This window comes from Canis lupus, chromosome 11 (assembly GCF_003254725.2).
Source record: "Canis lupus dingo isolate Sandy chromosome 11, ASM325472v2, whole genome shotgun sequence".
Classification (NCBI taxonomy): domain Eukaryota; kingdom Metazoa; phylum Chordata; class Mammalia; order Carnivora; family Canidae; genus Canis; species Canis lupus.
The window spans coordinates 21,774,068-21,792,049 of record NC_064253.1 but is presented as its reverse complement, the minus strand read 5'-3'; the positions used below and the strand labels follow the sequence as shown (position 1 = coordinate 21,792,049).

General features: G+C 38.6%; 1 protein-coding gene across 23 annotated transcripts in view; it reads left to right on the top strand.

Moving 5' to 3' along the window:
- Window positions 1-17,982, top strand: part of CDKL3 (cyclin dependent kinase like 3) — a 108,885-nt gene that overhangs the window by 59,529 nt on the left and 31,374 nt on the right. For 13 of the 23 annotated variants that reach the window (XM_035697242.2, XM_049091780.1, XM_035697240.2 and 10 more), the window contains one exon: window positions 10,799-10,871. The exons of 7 other annotated variants lie outside the window; for them this stretch is intronic. In XM_035697242.2, the coding sequence (XP_035553135.1) occupies window positions 10,799-10,856 (58 nt within the window). In that variant the 3' untranslated portion in view covers window positions 10,857-10,871. Of the gene's footprint in view, window positions 1-10,798; window positions 10,901-14,162; window positions 14,275-17,982 lie in introns of those variants that run through there. 3 more of the 23 variants (XR_003130237.3, XM_025433217.3, XM_025433209.3) reach the window with 3 other exon arrangements.

Genomic DNA, 17,982 nt, shown 5'->3' with positions numbered 1-17,982 from the left:
GCTCTGACCTCTTGGAAGAGGAGAAGGGCTAGACATAGAGTTCATCACCAGTGGCCAATGATTTAATCAATCGTGTCTATATCATGGAACCTCCATGAAAACCCTGAACAATTGGTTTGGAGAGCTTTCTAGTTGTGAATACATTGAGATCTTGTGAAGATGATGCACCCAGAGAAAGCATGGGAACTCTGCTCTCCTTCCCATATACTTTGCTCTATGCATTTCTTTCATTTGGCTTTCTCTGCGTTATATCCTATATAAAAACTGATAATAGCAAGGAAAGCACTTGCCTGAGTTCTGTGAGCCATTCTAGCAAATTATAAGACCCAAGAAGGAAGTTGTGGGAGCTCCTGCTTTATAGCCAGTTTGGTGACAAGAGGAGGTCCAAACTTGTGACTGGAGTCTGAAGAGGGGCATAGTCTTAGGCTGAGTCCTTAACCTGTGAGTTAAGTCCTGCTAGTGTTAGAAGTGTTATGAATAGAGGAAGAAGTCTTTCCATTTATTCTTATTTTTCTAGCTCCTGAAGGTGAAGCTGAGGTCAATGACCTAAGACTTTTCATCTTTTCTAATATCATTCAAAGCTTTACATTTCCCTTTTAACTGCAAGCCACAAATTTAAGTGGTATTATTTCAATCAGTTAAAAATATTTCCCAATTTCCCTTATGATTTATTTAGAAATGTGTTGTTTGAGGGACCCCTGGGTGGATCAGTTGGTTCCCTTAAAAAGAATTATTCTTGAAAATATATATATATTTTGCTGAAGTGTTGGGTGTACTGTTTTATAAATGACAATTAGGTCAAGTTGGTTAATAGTATATTTAGGCCTCATATCTTTACTGTTTTTTAGTCTACTTGTTTTATCAGTTGCTCATGGGGAAATATTGAAATCTTCACCTATATTTATAGATTTGTCTGTTTCTCCTTTCCATTCTTTTAGTAGTTGCTTTTTAAAGCTCTGTTACTAGGTGCATATATATTTAGAGCCTTTATATTTCTGATGAAATTGACCTTATCTGCTGTCCAGTATCTGAAAACAGTTGTTTTATATGTTTTGTCTGGTTTTATTATTTAAGGTAAGACCAATACCTGCTACTCCATTATGGCTAGAACTAGAGGTTCAGTTTGAGTTCTGATAGTAGAGGGGTGTGTCAGGGAGGCTCAATCGGTTAAGTGTCCAACTCTTGATTTTGACTGAGGTCATGATCTTGGGGTCATGAGGTCCAGCCTTGCGTCAGGCTCTGTGCTGTATATGGAGCCTCCTTAAAATTATCTCTCTTTCTTTCCCTCTGTCCCCACCAATCCCATGCTCACAGATGCATTCTCTCTCTCTCTCTCTCTCTCTCTCTCTCTCTCTGTCTCGTACACACACACACACACACACACACACACACAAGTTCTGATAGTGGAGATCTAGTCAATATTGTGAATAAGAGAGATCTATTGAATAACATACGTTATTTATCTTAAGAATTTTAAAGAAGCTTCAATCATTACTAAAAGTTACAGCCTTTTATAAAATGTCCCTGATTGATTTTCCTTGTTTCAGTTTAAGACCATCCCTAAGGATATGGATATGTGGAGAGAAATTTGTTCCCTTACGTGTAAATAGGGGCCTATACCTTTTGTTATTGTTGTCCTTATTCTGGTTATTGGAATGATAATTTATTCTGTGAACTCTTTGCCAATGGCATGAAAGCTTGCAGCATGAAAGTATGAAATGAAACTTTAGCAGTGGACATAGTTGGTAGAATGGATAGTTAATTGGTTGATAATACTTGTCAAAAGGTATTAGGCCAAGTGTGTTTCAGTTGTATTTCTGGTCTATTTTCATTTCTATATATGACTCTGTCTTATAAATATTTGTTACAAAGCATTTTTAAAGCAAATTGTTGAAGCAATGAGTTGCTTACATCAAAACTGAAAATGTTCCTTGGTGGCTAGAACATGATGACATTAGGATGGAGCTTGGACAATCTTTGAAAGAAGAAATAGTCCTGATTTCTATGTTTAAATTATTTCTGTTCCATTCCTACAACCCTTTTATAAACTCTCCCAGAGCAGTTGGATTTCTAGGGCCTGAGTGATCATAGTTTACAAAGTAGTTTCAGTGCCTACCAAGGCCCCAAATGTGGTAGACTGCTGATGCAGAGTTGACATTTTCATGAAATTCAAGTGAGGAAAGTCAGATTTTTTAACTTATAGTTCTGTGAACAGGAAAAACTAAAACAAATACACAGGAATGCCAAGAAGAGGAGGAAGTTAGCTTAATACAGAATTGTACAGCTGCTCAAAGTATAAAAAGGCCTTACATGGAAATTGGCCCATGTTAATGAAACTACTAGCAGAATTGCATAGGGAAATGATCAAGAAATTTTAAGTGATGTACAAACCATAAGCACAAGATGATACAAGACAAGAAGGCATTCTTTCCATTTTAATAAAAAGCAAAAATATAGGGATACCTGGGTGGCTCAGTGGTTGAGCATCTGCCTTTGGATAGAGTCCCACATCGGGCTTCCTGCATGGAGCCTGCTTCTCCCTCTGCCTGTCTCAACCTCTCTCTCTCTCTCTGTCTATGAATAAATAAATAAAGTCTTTAAAAACAAAAATATAGAAACAAAATAAAATATCCTACTATCCTGCTAGCCTCCCAACTGCCTACCTTCCCCCTCTACAGTATTAGGAAAAGATAACTGATGGTAGAGAATTATAATGATTTTTCTTCTTTTCTGAAAAAAACCTGAAGTCAGATAACCAGAAGTATGTATTTAATGATGAGTGGGTTGAAAGCCAAACTAAAAGAGAAGAGGACAAAACTACTTAAAGCTGTGGTGTATTCAGTCTTGTCTAATATACTGTCATTCATCCTAGGATTGCTGAGAAATAGTTGCTATAGATTAGTTATAAGTGATTATTTGGGAGATCTCTCAGAAGGCAGACAAATGTTAGCAACCTTGTTTATTTTTTTATTTTTTTATTTTTTTAAATTTTTTTTAAATGTTTATTTATTTATGATAGTCACAGAGAGAGAAAGAGAGAGAGGCAGAGACACAGGCAGAGGGAGAAGCAGGCTCCATGCACCGGGAGCCCGACGTGGGATTCGATCCCGGGTCTCCAGGATCGCGCCCTGGGCCAAAGGCAGGCGCCAAACCCCTGCGCCACCCAGGGATCCCAGCAACCTTGTTTAAAATGTCATTGGCAGAGGTGTCTGGGTAGCTCAGTTGGTTAAGCATCTGACTCTTGGTTTAGGTCATGATCTTACAGGTCATGAGATAGAGTCTCATGTTGGGCTTCACATTTAGTGGGAGTCTGCTTGAAGATTCTCCTTCTCCCTCTATCCCTCCCCTATGTGCTCTTTCTCTCTCTCTTAAAAATGAAATGTCATTTAAAAGAGAGAGAGAGATAACAGATTTATTTACTTTAATTTTGAAATCTGAAGACCCAAGAAAAATCACCAGTTGATTTATAGCTATCTGAAGGAATAATAGATAATAATCATCATGAATTTATTTTATCTGATTAGTTTCTCTTAGTGAGCCCTATAAACAAAGGGAAAGCAGGAGATATAATGGTTTGTAGTTTAAATAATCAAAAAGCATTTGGACTCAGTTCTTAGACCTTTTCTTTTTTGTCTATACTCCCTTAGTAAGCTCATCCAGATTCCTGGCCTTAAATATCATCTACATACTGACGACTCTCAGTTCTTTCTCTCCAGCCTGGACTTGACTCCTAAACTCCAGATTCTTTTTTCTTTTAATTTTAAAAAGATTTTATTTATGTATTCATGAGAGACACACACAGAGAGAGGCAGAGACACAGGCAGGGGGAGAAGCAGGCTCCATGCAGGGAGCACAACATGGGACTTGATCCCAGGACTCCAGGATCAGGCCCTAGGCTGAAGGCAGCGCTAAACCACTGAGCCACCCGGGCTTCCCTAAACTCCAGACTCTTATTTCCAGTTGCCTATTCAACAGCTTCACTGAAATATATAATAGATATCTTAAATTCAGCATGTCCAGAATTAAGGTCCTGATCTCTTCCTTACTCCTGCTTTTCAGTATTTCTCCCATTTTAGTTAAGGGCAACTACATTCTTCCATTTGCTCAGGAGAAATATCTTGGAGTAATTCTTGACTTCCTTTTCTCTCATACCCTATATTCTTTCAGCTGTACCCTCAAAGAATTTCCTGAATTTGAGTACTTTACTCTTCTATTCCTATGCATAACATTTCTTGCCCATTGTTCAGGAAAACTTCCTTACTGGTTTTTACTCATATATGAAGCCTCTTCTACCACTTTACTTAAAATCACAACTTTTACCATTCCTATTCCCTTTTTAGCTTTTTGGTATAGCATTTCTCTACCTGAGAAGCTACATAACTTTACTTATTTTGTTTATTAATGGTCTTCCTCCACTAAAAATATTCCAGGTACCTTCCTAGATGTGAGGAATACAACAATGAACAATACACTAAATCTCTGCTCCAAGAGTTCCTGATTTCTTTGCCTAAATGTATGGATACATATGGCATTGAAAGAATAAATGATCCTGTGAAATATATACTCAAAGCAGTAAAATGAATTTTGCCTTTGATTGACTTTCACACTGACTTTGGGTTAAGATTATTTCTTTTCATAAGTAGCTTTCATTTAGTGGGTAGCCTTATGTAGATTGTAGGTGTCCAGTGGTTATTACATAGTCTATGTACCCCTGTACTCCAAGAGCAAAAACAATTTTCAACTTCTCTTTGAAATCAGATAGTCCTAACCTCCTCCAGAGGGAGCCCAAGGTCCAGCATTTTCAGGCTCTAGAACCAGTCTCTGCCCTGGTTAAACAGAGGACAAGCCGTTCAGTCCTCTGTTGGATTGAACTCTAGTATGTGAAGATGGGGTAACACAGCAATATTTTTTACTCTAATCAATTTTTTTGCTCCCTAGAAGAGAGATACTATAAAAATGCATGCTAGTAATTAGTTTGTTTCACATGAAAGACTCCAAAGTCTGAGGACATTTCAAACCAAGATAAATTATTTATTATACATTTCAGGCAACATCTCTTGGGCTTCTCTGACTAATTTGTTTATGGCTACTAATTATTACATTGAACAGTATTATCAAAATCTTTAAAGCATATGGGGCACCTAGGTAGCTCGATCGGTTAAGTATTTGCCTTTCACTCAGGTCATGATCTCGGGGTCCTGGGATAGAGCCCCTTGCCCAGGCTCCATGATAGACGTGGAACCTGCTTAAGATTCTCCCTCTCCCTCTTCCTCTACCTCTCCGCCCTCCCCCATCCCCTTATGTATGCACTCTCTCTTTCTCTAAAAAAAAAAAAAAGAAAGTTTTTTTCAGTGTTGTTCACAGGGACCTTGGAATCTCCTTTAGAGATGCAGAATTATGATCTTTAATTTTAGTTCTATTGTCCAAGCTGTCTGAATTTATCCTGACTTCATTCCCTTTGATATAATATTTGGTCTAGAGATGCTCTCTACTCTTATTGCATGCTACCTGTGGAAATTCTCTACTTTTATTGCATGCTATCTGTGCCTTGTTCTCCACTTGTTTAGATAAGTTGGCCACAGTGACAAATATATCAACTATCTACTCTTTGTGTATAAATGTTCCATTAAATACAAGAACAAACATGGCATTTAGAGCTTTAAAAAAGAACTGTATAACATAGGTCCTTTTGTAGTTAGGAAAAAATAAATCTCTGCAGATTAATTATCACTTTCTAGAGTTGTGGTATGCTAAATGGGAGATACTTGTATTGTAGTTCTCTTCCATCCTGGGAAAAACTAGTGTAGACCAGCAGTTCCCAACTTTCATCTTTTGAGGCTACATTGGATTTTCTCAGACTCTGTATGTTAGTAGACCAGGTAAGATGAGGTTACAAATATGACTACATTAGAGTGTTGAAAGGATGAATTACTGGTTAACATACGGAGATCCATGTATTATGGAGCCTGAAGCTTTCATATTTCAGAGCCCTTTTTGGAGAAAAAACACAAAATTGCAACTTAAAAATTGCTAGGGCTATTTTTTAAAAATTTTATTTATTTATTTGAGAGAGAAATGGAGAGTACCAGCAGGGGAAGTGGCAGCGGGAGAATTAAGACTCCCCACTGAGCAGGGAACCCAGTGCAGAGTTTGATCCCAGGACCCCAGGATCATGACCTGAGCTGAAGGTAGATGCTTAACTGACTGAGCCACCCAAGCACCCCCAAAATTGCTAGGGCTATTCTCATGGCCTTGGAAGAAGCCTATTCAAGGGAGAGGTCTAAATGGCTTTTTGGCAAAAATACTCCTGCTATAGGGATTGCCATTACTTGGTTGTCGATGGCTACCAAAAGTCATGCAGAGAAATAGGTGATGGCAAAGGCAGTGGCAGCTGAATTGGCAATCAACAAGGTCAAATTTTGAAATCTTTTGGGTAGATATCCATGTGATAATTGGAAGTACTGGTTCCAGTCTTTGACCAAGTGGAGTTGTTATAAGTGGAAGGAGCTACACTCATAGCTCAGTAGGTTGCTGCTGTGTGGCATTCATTTCCTTTCATTTGGAAGAAGGAACACAGAATATAGTTGGAGGGGTAGGGAAGCACCTTAACACCTTGAAGAATAAAATTAAAATTTGATTCATTACATATTGAGTCTGGCTTCTGTTTTTACCACAGTAATAAAACCTTGCTTTTGTTGGCACCAATTATTTCCTAATTGTCAAATTCAGTGGCTTTCTTTAAGTCCTTATTTTCCCTGATTTTCTGTCACATTTGATACCATGAATCATCTTTTCCTTCTTGAAATGCGCTCATCTTTTTTTGGTCACATCTTTTGTTTTCTTCTCACCTCCAGACACTTTTCTGCTCTACTGATAATTTATCTTCCTACCCTCTTCCCTGTTGGCATTCTCTGAAGTTCATTTCTTAAGCTTTCTTCTTGTCCCTGTTTCTTGAGAAATGTGTGTTCTTCTATCTTGACTATCACCACAGTTGGTATTTGAGAATATACTTTCCCTGAACTGACATTTATCTGAAGCCCTAGTTTCCACATTTTGCTAATATTTCTACTTTATTATTTTGCTGTTTCTTCAAATTTACCATATCTGAATTAGATTAATTTTCCCCAAACTAGCTTTCCTTTCCCTCCTGGATTTACTTGTTTCTAAAGTGGTAGCATGGTTTACTTGGCTCGAAACTTGGCATCAACTTGATTTTTTAAATTCATTTTCCATGTATCTGATAGCCATTAGGGTGTCAGGTCTATCTGATTCATTCATTCTCATTTGATCCTCCTACTTGTATTAAGTTTTCATGCTTAACATTATGAGCCTCTTTGTATGATTGGGACTCTATTTTTCCTCTAGATTCCCATTTTTTATTGCTTTTACTATATCTAAACAAATACATGTTTCACATCCTGCTTTGTGATGCTAGTTACCTCTTAATTATATCTTTGTAACTTTATCACTCCACCCAAGTGCTTTTATATAATTAAATACCTTAATACATATGAAACAAATAACTTGAACTCAGAACAACCTTGGTAGTTTGGAGACTTACTAAAGAATCAATGAATGATCTTAAAAATGATCAGTAAGAATCTGAGGAATGGTTCTTAGAAGAAATATTCAGACAGGAGTTAGTAGTGTCAAGCTGAAGTTCCTCGTTAAAACTTCAGAGCACTCCCAATTCTGTTTGCCTTTAGGAAGGTAAAAGAAGCTTTCCTGAAGTTTCAGACTTCTTAGATGAAAAGCAAATCTACTTTTCCATCTCCACCAGTATGCTTACTAGCTTATCTGACAAGATGTGTGCTGGATATCCTAAAAATTCCAATTATAATAACCTCTTATCAAAGGCCAAAAAGTACTGGTGGTTTAGAGAATGGTTTTAGCAGATCACTCAGATGAAATGAGATAAAGTCTGGGCCTATACAAGGTGGGAAGTTGTTTGGAAACTGCACATAAAGCTGAGTCCTTAAAAAGTGATATGCTTAGTAAAGGGTAAGTAAGACAAAATCTATTCCTTAAAGAGAGATTGTAAAGAAGTTTGTCTTGCCCTTGGTTGTGGATGGTAAAACAAACAAAACAACCAACAAACTTTCCATTGAGAATTCATAACCATCCTTCATACAGGTCTGGTGTCAGAATTTGTACTGCATGTGTTATCCCAGAAACCGAAGATTAGAATGTAGCTTCAAGTTCTCATGGATTAGTGATGAAACCAGGTGGCTGGCAGAAGCAAAAACAAATCCTCTCTGGAGGAATGCATATTAAACTAGGATCTTAAAGAATTTTCACAGATGTGAACATGAGCTCACTATTAAAAATAAAAAACACAGGGGATTCCTGGGTGGCTCAGCAGTTTAGCACCTGCCTTTGGCCCGGGGCGCGATCCTGGAGTCCTGGGATAGGGTCTCGTGTGGGGCTCCCAGCATGGAGCCTCCTTCTCCCTCTGCCTGTGTCTCTGCCCCTCTCTCTCTCTCTATCATGAATAAATAAATAAAATATTTTTAAAAATAAAAAATAAATAAAAAACACAAAAAAAACCCCCAACATGAATGGAAGTTTCCAGAAACAGTAAACAGAATCAAATCTTCAAAGACTTCTTAACTTAAACTTGTCATATATGTAACAGGCAAAGGTTTATTAAATATATATGAAGAAATAAAGATATTGACAGTAGGCTTGAAAAGCAAGAGACTATCAAAAATAATCAGGCAGGTTTAGAAGAAGAACAAAGTAGAACATCTAGAAATAAAAATATAATAATTAAAATTAGAATCCTAGTGGATTAGTCCAAATCTAAGCTAATTAGTAAATTGGAACTGAAAAGAGAATTAGTGAACTGAGAAATGGATATAAAGAAATTACTCAGATTACAGGCTAGAGAAATAAGAAGTGGAAAAGATAAAGTGGAAGTTAAGAGACTTGGATGAAATGTGTGAAAGCCAACATATGACTAATTAGAACTCTGAAAGGAAGACATAGAAAGAAAGAGGGCAATAATAAAATAAATGGTAGCTGATAATTTTCCAGAATTGATAAGAATTCTTAGATTCAGGAATCCCAGTGAATCCTAAGAAAGATGAAAATGAAACCTACTCTCAGACACATCATCCTTAAAGTACACAACACCAAAGAAGTGAAAATATTGAAAACAGTCAAAGAAAAAGACCAAGCCCTGTAAATGAATGGCAGATAGAATGACAGCTGACTTCTCAACAGCACAATGGAAATCATAAAATGGTTGGAATAATATCTTCCAAGGACCAAGAAAAAATAGCTATAACTCTGGAATACTGAGGCAGATTAATCATCGTCTTTCAACATCTATTCTTTGCTGCTTCTTTTGTAATAAAATTTATGATTTTTAACTGAACCATGAATGCCTAGAATAAAAACTACTTTTCCTAGCCTTCCTTGCAGTTAGCATTATCAGAGGAGTAGTGAAGATAATAATTTATGTTAAAGTCTAACAAATAAAGGTTTGCTTTATTTTAGGCAATCGCTAAGCTAATAGAAAAAATACAAAACAACAGTCTTTGCTGTTGGACAACAGGCAGCCCAGAACTATGATCCTTGATAGAAGGAAGATGAGTTAGGTGGTTGCTATGATCACACCAGCTTCCCACAATTTCTGGATCACAACACGAGGTGGTGATCCAAGGAGAGCCTGTCAATTTTGTTGAGTTGATGAGGTAGGGATGAATATAAGCTCGGAGAGGCTGAGGTGGCTACAGTTTGCAAGGCAGCATACTAGAGAAGAGAAAAGGAACTTAGAAATAGGTTCCCTTCCAATCTTTGAATACTAATCTGTGGATGTGTGGCAGCCATGAAAATGCATCTCTTAGAGCTCCAAATGCAGACAATATAATTGACCTGATATCAAAAGTGTAAGAATTAACTACCAGCAGAAGCCAGGGAAATATCCCTGGGATTAGATTTTTGGGGTATTTGATCAAGGGGACAGAAATATAACTTTAGACATGGAAGAACTCAGTGACTTGGGAGCACCATCTCAGAACATGAGATTTAACACCATCACAAGAACGTCAGGGGATGTAGCAAAATCACTGCTGGAGTGGCATAGAAAACGCTATGGCAAACAGTCAGGAATGTAGAAATATCTGAGTTGCCCTTAGAGTTGAAATAAAAAGGCTAATTGAAGTGGGCAGAATAAATCATGTAAGATCAGAAAACCAACCAGAGAATGATGTTCTATGGGAGAACCCAGTGGACACATTATTCACTAAGGCCCTGGTGAAAGAAGGTGCAAGGCTTGTACACTGAAAATTGCAGCAACAGAGACTAAGGTTAAGCTCCTGACATATTGTTATTCTTTGGGAAGATCAACTGGCTACTTGGTGGCAAGTCCAGTATATCAGAATTGTTCCATTCTTGACGGTCTAGGATTTCATTTTCACAGAGAGGGATACCTATTCTGAATATGGCTATACTTTCCTGCCTGAAGATTCTCAGTAGCCTGGGGCTTCAGAATACCTGATCCATATGTAAATAGACACAGCGTAGCATCTAACTGTTTCATATTGAAGGAAACGTGTTAGTGGTTCCATAACCATGGAAGCGGCAGCTCAGAGACAATCTTATAAAAGGATGATGTGCCATTCTTTAGGGTACAGAATATATATTAAATCAGATATTTATAGAGTGCTATATCCCAGTAGATGTAATAGGATGCTGTATTTCCATGGATCTGGGAACCAAGGCATTGAAGGAGGAAAGGCTCCCATCACTTCCAATGACCTACTTTGGGAATTTGTACTTCTCATCCTTGCAGCCTTGGGGTTTGGTGGAATTGGAGTTCCTGGTCTTCAAAAGGGGCATATTCTTGCTAGAGGCCACAGCAAGAGTGCTACTGAACTAAAGGTTATACTTGCCACTGGAATTTTGGATTCCTTGTGCCCAGGGACTAGTGGTGAAAAAGAAGAGTCACCATATTGGTAGAGGTAAGGTCTGGATCAGCAGGGGGAGGTAGGCCTGCTGTTACATGAAGAGGGCAGAGATATGTGTTAAACCCAGCTATCCATTTGAGCACCCTCCTGGTATTTCCTTACACTTTGTAACCATGAATGGACACATGTAGCCATTTCTGACTGAGAAGGGTATATTACCAAAGTTTCAGGCTTCCTGGGAATGTAGATTTGGGTCACACTACCAGGTGAGCCACCAAGTCCTGCCAAAATGATAGGTACAGGTGAGGAGAATTCAGAAAGAATCATTGAAGAGAATGAGTACAGTTGTAGCCCTGAGATCAATTGCACTTATGAAGGCTGTAATTTGTCTCATTATTTTCTAATTTCTGAGCTTCCTCTCAGGAATAAAAGATAATAGGAATCATGGAGGAGTCTTTCTCTAAATTATGAGGAGGGACATCTGGGTGGCTCAGTGGTTGAGCATCTGCCTTTGGCTCAGATCATGATGGTGGGGTCCTGGGATCAAGTCCCACATTAGGCTCCCCTTGGGAAGCCTGCTTCTCTCTCTACCTATGTCTCTACCTCTCTCTACCTCTTTGAAAAAAAATAAAATTCTGAGAAGTCTTTCTGTGTGGTGCAATGAGTGAACCTCTGGTGGCAACAAAATTGTACCTCTTGGATCTCTGACTTTGGAGAGCATAGTTGAGTAGTGGCCCCAGTTGCTGCAGCCTGACAGTTGGCATGATATTTACAGTAAAGCCACACTTCCCACATGTTAATCCTTGCTAATGACTGAGTTCATCAGGGATAGAGGCAGGCCTGTTTCTGAGAAATGCAGGAGGAAGACCTTGATGGGAGACTTTGTTGCGAAGATTCCCCATTAGCTTCTCAAACTTCCTTAGATCTGTGGTGCTATCTAGATGTCTTCCACCCAGTCTTTCATTCCTCTCTTTCTGAAGATCACAACTGTATTGCAATCTTATGACTCTCTTAGCTACACCTGGCTCCCTCCCATTTTTCTTTATAGGCACTTACTTCATGTCAATTCCCTTCTTGTCATCTGCTTTTTGGAATATCCAAGCTGACAAGGCATGTGTAGAGTGAAATTTACATGACCAATCAAAGATCATCTGCCTGAGCTGAATAATTCTTAGAGATCACATAGCGCTAGGAAAAGACTCAGATTTCTGACAGCCATTGTGGAAGGATCTTGTTGGATAGCTGGGGCATTCAGTAGAGATCTCAGAAGAATTATACCTTAGTAGTAGAGTTAAGCTAGCCTTAGGATAACGGCCAATTTAGATCTGCTCTTAAAAGCTTAGAAACAAATTCTCTTGGACCAAGCTGATCTTCAAGTAACTCAATTACCTGTCACAATAAACTTAAATGCTTTAAAGAAAATTAACACAAAAAAATCCTAATCATCTCATAATGGTCATAATGCTTGCCATTCAAACTAAAATTACTAGATTTTAAAACAACCCAGAACACAGTGACCCATAATGAAAATTAAAAATTAGTCAATAAAAAGAGATAAATAATAGATTAATCACTGCTATTAACATCACTGTTAACTATAACTATAGAAACCATCCAAATTGAAACATAGATGAAAATTGAAATAAAATGAAACAAAACTGAAATAAAACCAAAATGACTGTGGGACAATATTAGTTCTTCTAACATATGTATTCTCAGAAACAGAGGAGAGGGAAGAAAGGGCAGAAAAGATATTTGAAAAAAGAGGAGCTGAAATTTTTTTCCCCAAATGTGATAAAAGCTATAAATCCTTAGGTCCAGATAGGTCAATGAACCCCAAACAGGATAAATACAAAGAAAATTCCAGCAAGGCACATAATAAATTGCGAAAAAAAAAAAAACAACCAGGATGTATTAAAACAGAGGTTTAGGGCAGCCTGGGTGGCTCAGTGGTTTAGCGCTGCCTTCGGCCAAGGGCATGATCTTAGAGACCTGGGATTGAGTCCCACGTTGGGCTCCGTGCGTGGAGCTGCTTCTCCCTCTATTTGTCTCTCATGAATAAGTAAATAAAATCTTAAAAAAAAAACAAAACAAAACAAGGGTTTATAAACTATTCAGATAGGGTGAGGTCAACAGATCAGGAGACTCCCAGTGAAAACATAAGTTTGCTATATTCATAGATTTCAAGAGGAAAGGGATCACTTCATGCCACAAGGGAATCAGCAATGTTGGTCAGGAGGCAGAGGGAATGAGGAAGAACCTTTATTTTGGTTTCTATGGGAAGGAATATACAAGTCAGAGTAAGCAGTTTTAAGATTGGCTAATTTGAACAATTTCAGTAGGTTCTGGGGTGGAGAAGCTGTCCATAATTGTCTTGTACCAGGCCCTGAGGTGATGAGAGCAAAGGAATGGTGGTGACCTATAGTGTAACAGTCTCATGAAGAGGGTAGTCAGGGGAGATAGTGCATATAAAAGGCATGCTTACAGGGGAGTTCTTTACTTTCTCTGTGAATTGGCTAGCCTTAGGAGGGGAGGTTCCTTCAGGGTCAGCAAGATCTCAAGATGACAAAGCATCAAAAATACAGAAAGTAAAAATATATGATTAATATCCAAGGATATGGAGAAAATTTAAAAGCAGAGGAACACAATCCACAGAATGGCAAAAAATATTTGCAAATCACATATGTGATAAGGTACTAGTATCTATGATATATAAAGAACTCTTAAAACTCCTTAATACAAGCCAACCCAATTTTTAAAAAGATTTTATTTATTTATTTATTTATTTATTTATTTATTTATTTATTTATTTATTTAGGGGGTGGTGAGCAGGGGGAGGTGCAGAGGGAGAGGGAGAGAGAGAGAGAATTTCAAGCAGTTTTCTCTATGAGTGTGGAGCCCAACTCGGTGCTCAATCCTATGACCTCAAGATCATTACCTGAGCTGAAATCAAGAATTAGACGTTTAACCAACTGGGCCACCATGGTGCCCTAAGTCAACCCAAAGTTTGGGATAGGCAAAGGACCTGCTATAGACTGAATTGTGTTCTCCCACAGAATTCATATGTTGAAGTCCTAACACCCACTGTGACTGTATTGGAGATAGGGCCATTATAGAAATAAGCTTAGTAAGATCATAAAGGTTGAGTCATGACTTAATAAACGAGTGTTCTTTTTACAAGAGACACCAGAGATCTATCTATCTCTTTCTCTTTCCATTTCTTCCAACCCTCATGTGCATGCCCTGAAGAAAGGCCATGTAAGGGCACAGTGAGAAGGTGGTGTCTTAAGCCAGAAAGAGAGACTTCACTACAGCCCGACCATGCTGGTGCCCTGATCTTGGACTTCCAGCCTCCAGAATTGTGAGAAAATAAATTTCTATTGTTTAAGCCACCCCGTCTGTGGATTTTATTTTGGTAGCCTGAGCTAAGACAGGATCTGCTCCAAGGACTATAGAAAATGTCCCATATAAGCACTTGAAAATATGCTTAACATCATTAATCATCAGTAATATGCAAATGAAACCCCCAGGGACATACCACTCCACATCCATAGAATCCAAAAGTCTGATAATAGCAAATGTTGGTGAGGATACGGAGAAACTGTTACCCTCATTTCAGGTACTGGAAATATAAAATGGTGCAGAGACTCTGGAAGAATAGTCTGGCAGTTTCTCAAATAACTAAACATAGAATTACCTTATGACCCAGCAATTCTATTCCTAGGTATGTACCCAAGAGAAGTGAAAACATATTTCTACACACTGGAATTTGTACACAAATGTTTATAATAATAGCATTATTAACAATAGTCAAAAAGTGGAAACAACCCAAATGTCCATCAACTGGTGAATGGATAAACTAAATGTGGCATTTCCATGCAGTGGAATATTTTATGGTCACCAAAAGAATAAAGTACAATGCATGGTACATCATGGATGACCCTTGTGAATATTTTGCTAAGTGAAAGGAGCCAGTCACAAAAGGCCACATATTATTTGATTCCATTCATATGATATGTCTGGAACAGAGAAGCTACACAGACAAAAAATAGTTTATTAAAAGCTTTCTCATACTTTTGCATATTGCCAAAATCAGTATGCTAGTATTTTGTTTAGGACTTCCACATCTATGTCATGAGTAAGGCTGAACTATAATTTTTCCTTTCCTAAAATGTCCTTGTCAAATTTTGGATCAAGTCATGCTGATTTAATAAAACTGGTTGGAAAGTGTGCTATGTATTACTCTTCACATATTCACTCCCCTTTTCTCTAAAAAGATTATACATCCTTGCTTACTACTATGTGGTTTATAGTGGTGCCTCCTATGAAAGAAGTATATTTCTTGACCCATGAAGTAGAGATTGAACATGCGACTTGCTTTGGTAAATGGCATGTAAATTGATAGGCCATACACCATGTCTGATAGGAGCCATTAAGTCTTTGTGCCAGCTCTTGCTCTTTATCTTCTGACATTAGTTGATGAGAACAGTCGGTCCCAAATACGGTTGTTCCTTCAACGTGGACCTTGAACAAAAAAGACACAGGGATGAACACCATAGTATACCCACAGCTTGGAAGAGAACTGTAGCAAATTCACATCTGACATGTATCATGAGAAAGAAACCTCTGTTGTTTTGCGCCACTGAGACTTAGGGATTATTTGTTTCTACAGGGTTAGAGAACAAAATTTGACTATTTTCTGAAAGATTTTGTATAAGATTAGATTTTTTTCTTATTAACATGAAAAAATTTATCAGTGAAGCCATCTGGGCCTGGAGTTCTCTTCGTGGGAGTATCTTCCTAATCTCCTTCCCTCAGCCCTCTCCTCCGTCTCTTTTCTTTCATTTTGTTTTCATGGTTTTGTTTTATAAGGAAGCATTCATACATTTGAACAAATTACTATCTGGACTTTGAATTAGCTATTTAATTTTTTTGTTATTAAAGAAACTTGTCAGTAGATTTTTTTGTAAATTTATTTTTATTTGAGAGAGAGAGAGAGAGAGAGAGAGGGAGGGAGACAGCATGAGTGGGAGGGACATTAGGAGAGGGTCAGAGAATACCTAGCCGACTCTGAGCTGAGCGCAGAGTTCACAACCTGAGCCAAAACCAAGAGTTAGCCACTTAAGTGTGCCACCTAGGAGCTCTGATTTTTTTTTAATAGGCTCTATGCCCATTGTGGGGCTTGAACTTACAACTCCAAGATCAAGAGTCATGTGCTCTACTGACTGAGCCAGCCAGCTGCCCTACTTGTCTATAGATTTTTTTTTAAGTCCATTATATACTCTTTCTACAGGTTGTGCTGGTATCACACAAACTTACGTCAGATAAAAAACTATAATCCACATACACCGTATGACTCTTCAATGGCAATAACACAACAGCATCACTGTTACTATAGCCCTACTTATTTGTGCATGATTTTTGGAGTATCTAGGGGACTGTGAATCATATTAGGAAGAGGAGGGAGGAGGAAATAGTGTGGTCACATGGCTGAGAGATCAGCCTAAATTGTAGAGGACAAATCTGAATGTGTGATTGGTGCAAAGCTAAACATCAGTAATGTACTTCAAAATTTTTTTTTTTTAATTTTTTTTTTTATTTATTTATGATAGGCACACAGTGAGAGAGAGAGAGGCAGAGACACAGGCAGAGGGAGAAGCAGGCTCCATGCACCGGGAGCCCGACGTGGGAATCGATCCCGAGTCTCCAGGATCGCGCCCTGGGCCAAAGGCAGGCGCCAAACCGCTGCGCCACACAGGGATCCCCAGTAATGTACTTCAATAAAAAGATGAGGTTTATAGGGTGCCTGGGTTAGGGGGCACTCAGTTGACTAAGTGTCTCCCTTCAGCTCTGGTCATGTTCTCAGGGTCCTAGGATTGAGCCCTGTGTTGGGGATCTCCCTGTGCCCCTCCACCCAGCTTGTGCTCTCTCCTTCAAATAAATAAATCAGATCTTGGGATGCCTGGGTAGCTCAGCGGTTGAGCACCTGCCTTCAGCCCAGGGCATGATCTTGGAGTCCCAGGATTGAGTCCCACCTCGGGCTCCCTGCATGGAGCCTGCTTCTTTCTCTTCCTATGTCTCTGCCTCTCTCTCTGTGTGTCTCATGAATAAATATATAAAATCTTTTAAAAATGAATAAACAAATAAAATCTTAAAAAAAAAAAGGTTGGGGGGATCCCTGGGTGGCTCGGCGGTTTGGCACCTGCCTTTGGCCCAGGGCGCAATCCTGGAGTCCCGGGATCCAGTCCCACGTCTGGCTCCCTGCATGGAGCCTGCTTCTCCTTCTGCCTGTGTCTCTGCGCCTCTCTCTCTCTCTCTCTCTCTCTCTCTCTGTCTATCATGAATAAATAATAAATAAAATCTTAAAAAAAAAAGGTTGGGGTTTACATTGGGTTTGAACTGAGGATGTAGTTATTTGGTACAGGCTAGAGGTCTTGTGCTATGGTACTATGCTAGATTTTCTAAAATGAAAATCTAGAACTCTTCTCCATGAGTTCATCATTCCCCAGGCACTGCTATGCTTCTCACATTGGCAAAATGCATCAAGATATTCTGCATCTGGGGACTCCTGGGTGGCTCAGTGGTTGAGTGTCTGCCTTCAGCTCAGGGTATGATCCGGGATCCTGGGATCGAGTTCTGCACTGGGCTTCCCATAGGGAGCCTGCTTCTCCCTCTGCCTATGTCTCGGCCTCTCTCTCTGTGTCTCTCATGAATAAATAAATTTAAAAATCTTAAAAAGATATATACGTTCTGCATCTAGATGGGTTTCTTGTTATTAAATATTTAATGATAATTATAGATAAGGCTGGATCCACATTTTCCTTAAATTGGCTTGTCTCTCATTCCAGAGTGTTACCTGACTTCATTAGAATCCAAGAGGCTGTATGATGTTGACAACAGCAGCAATGTGTGGGAAAGTTTTAAATGATGAACTCATTTTATTTGAAAGTTAGAGCCTATTAAGATTTTCTTTTTTCTGCTGCTGCTGCTGCTTGTTATGTTTTTTTTTTTTTTTAAGGAATTTGTCCATTTCACCTAAATTTTTTAATTTATTGGGATAAAATTGTTC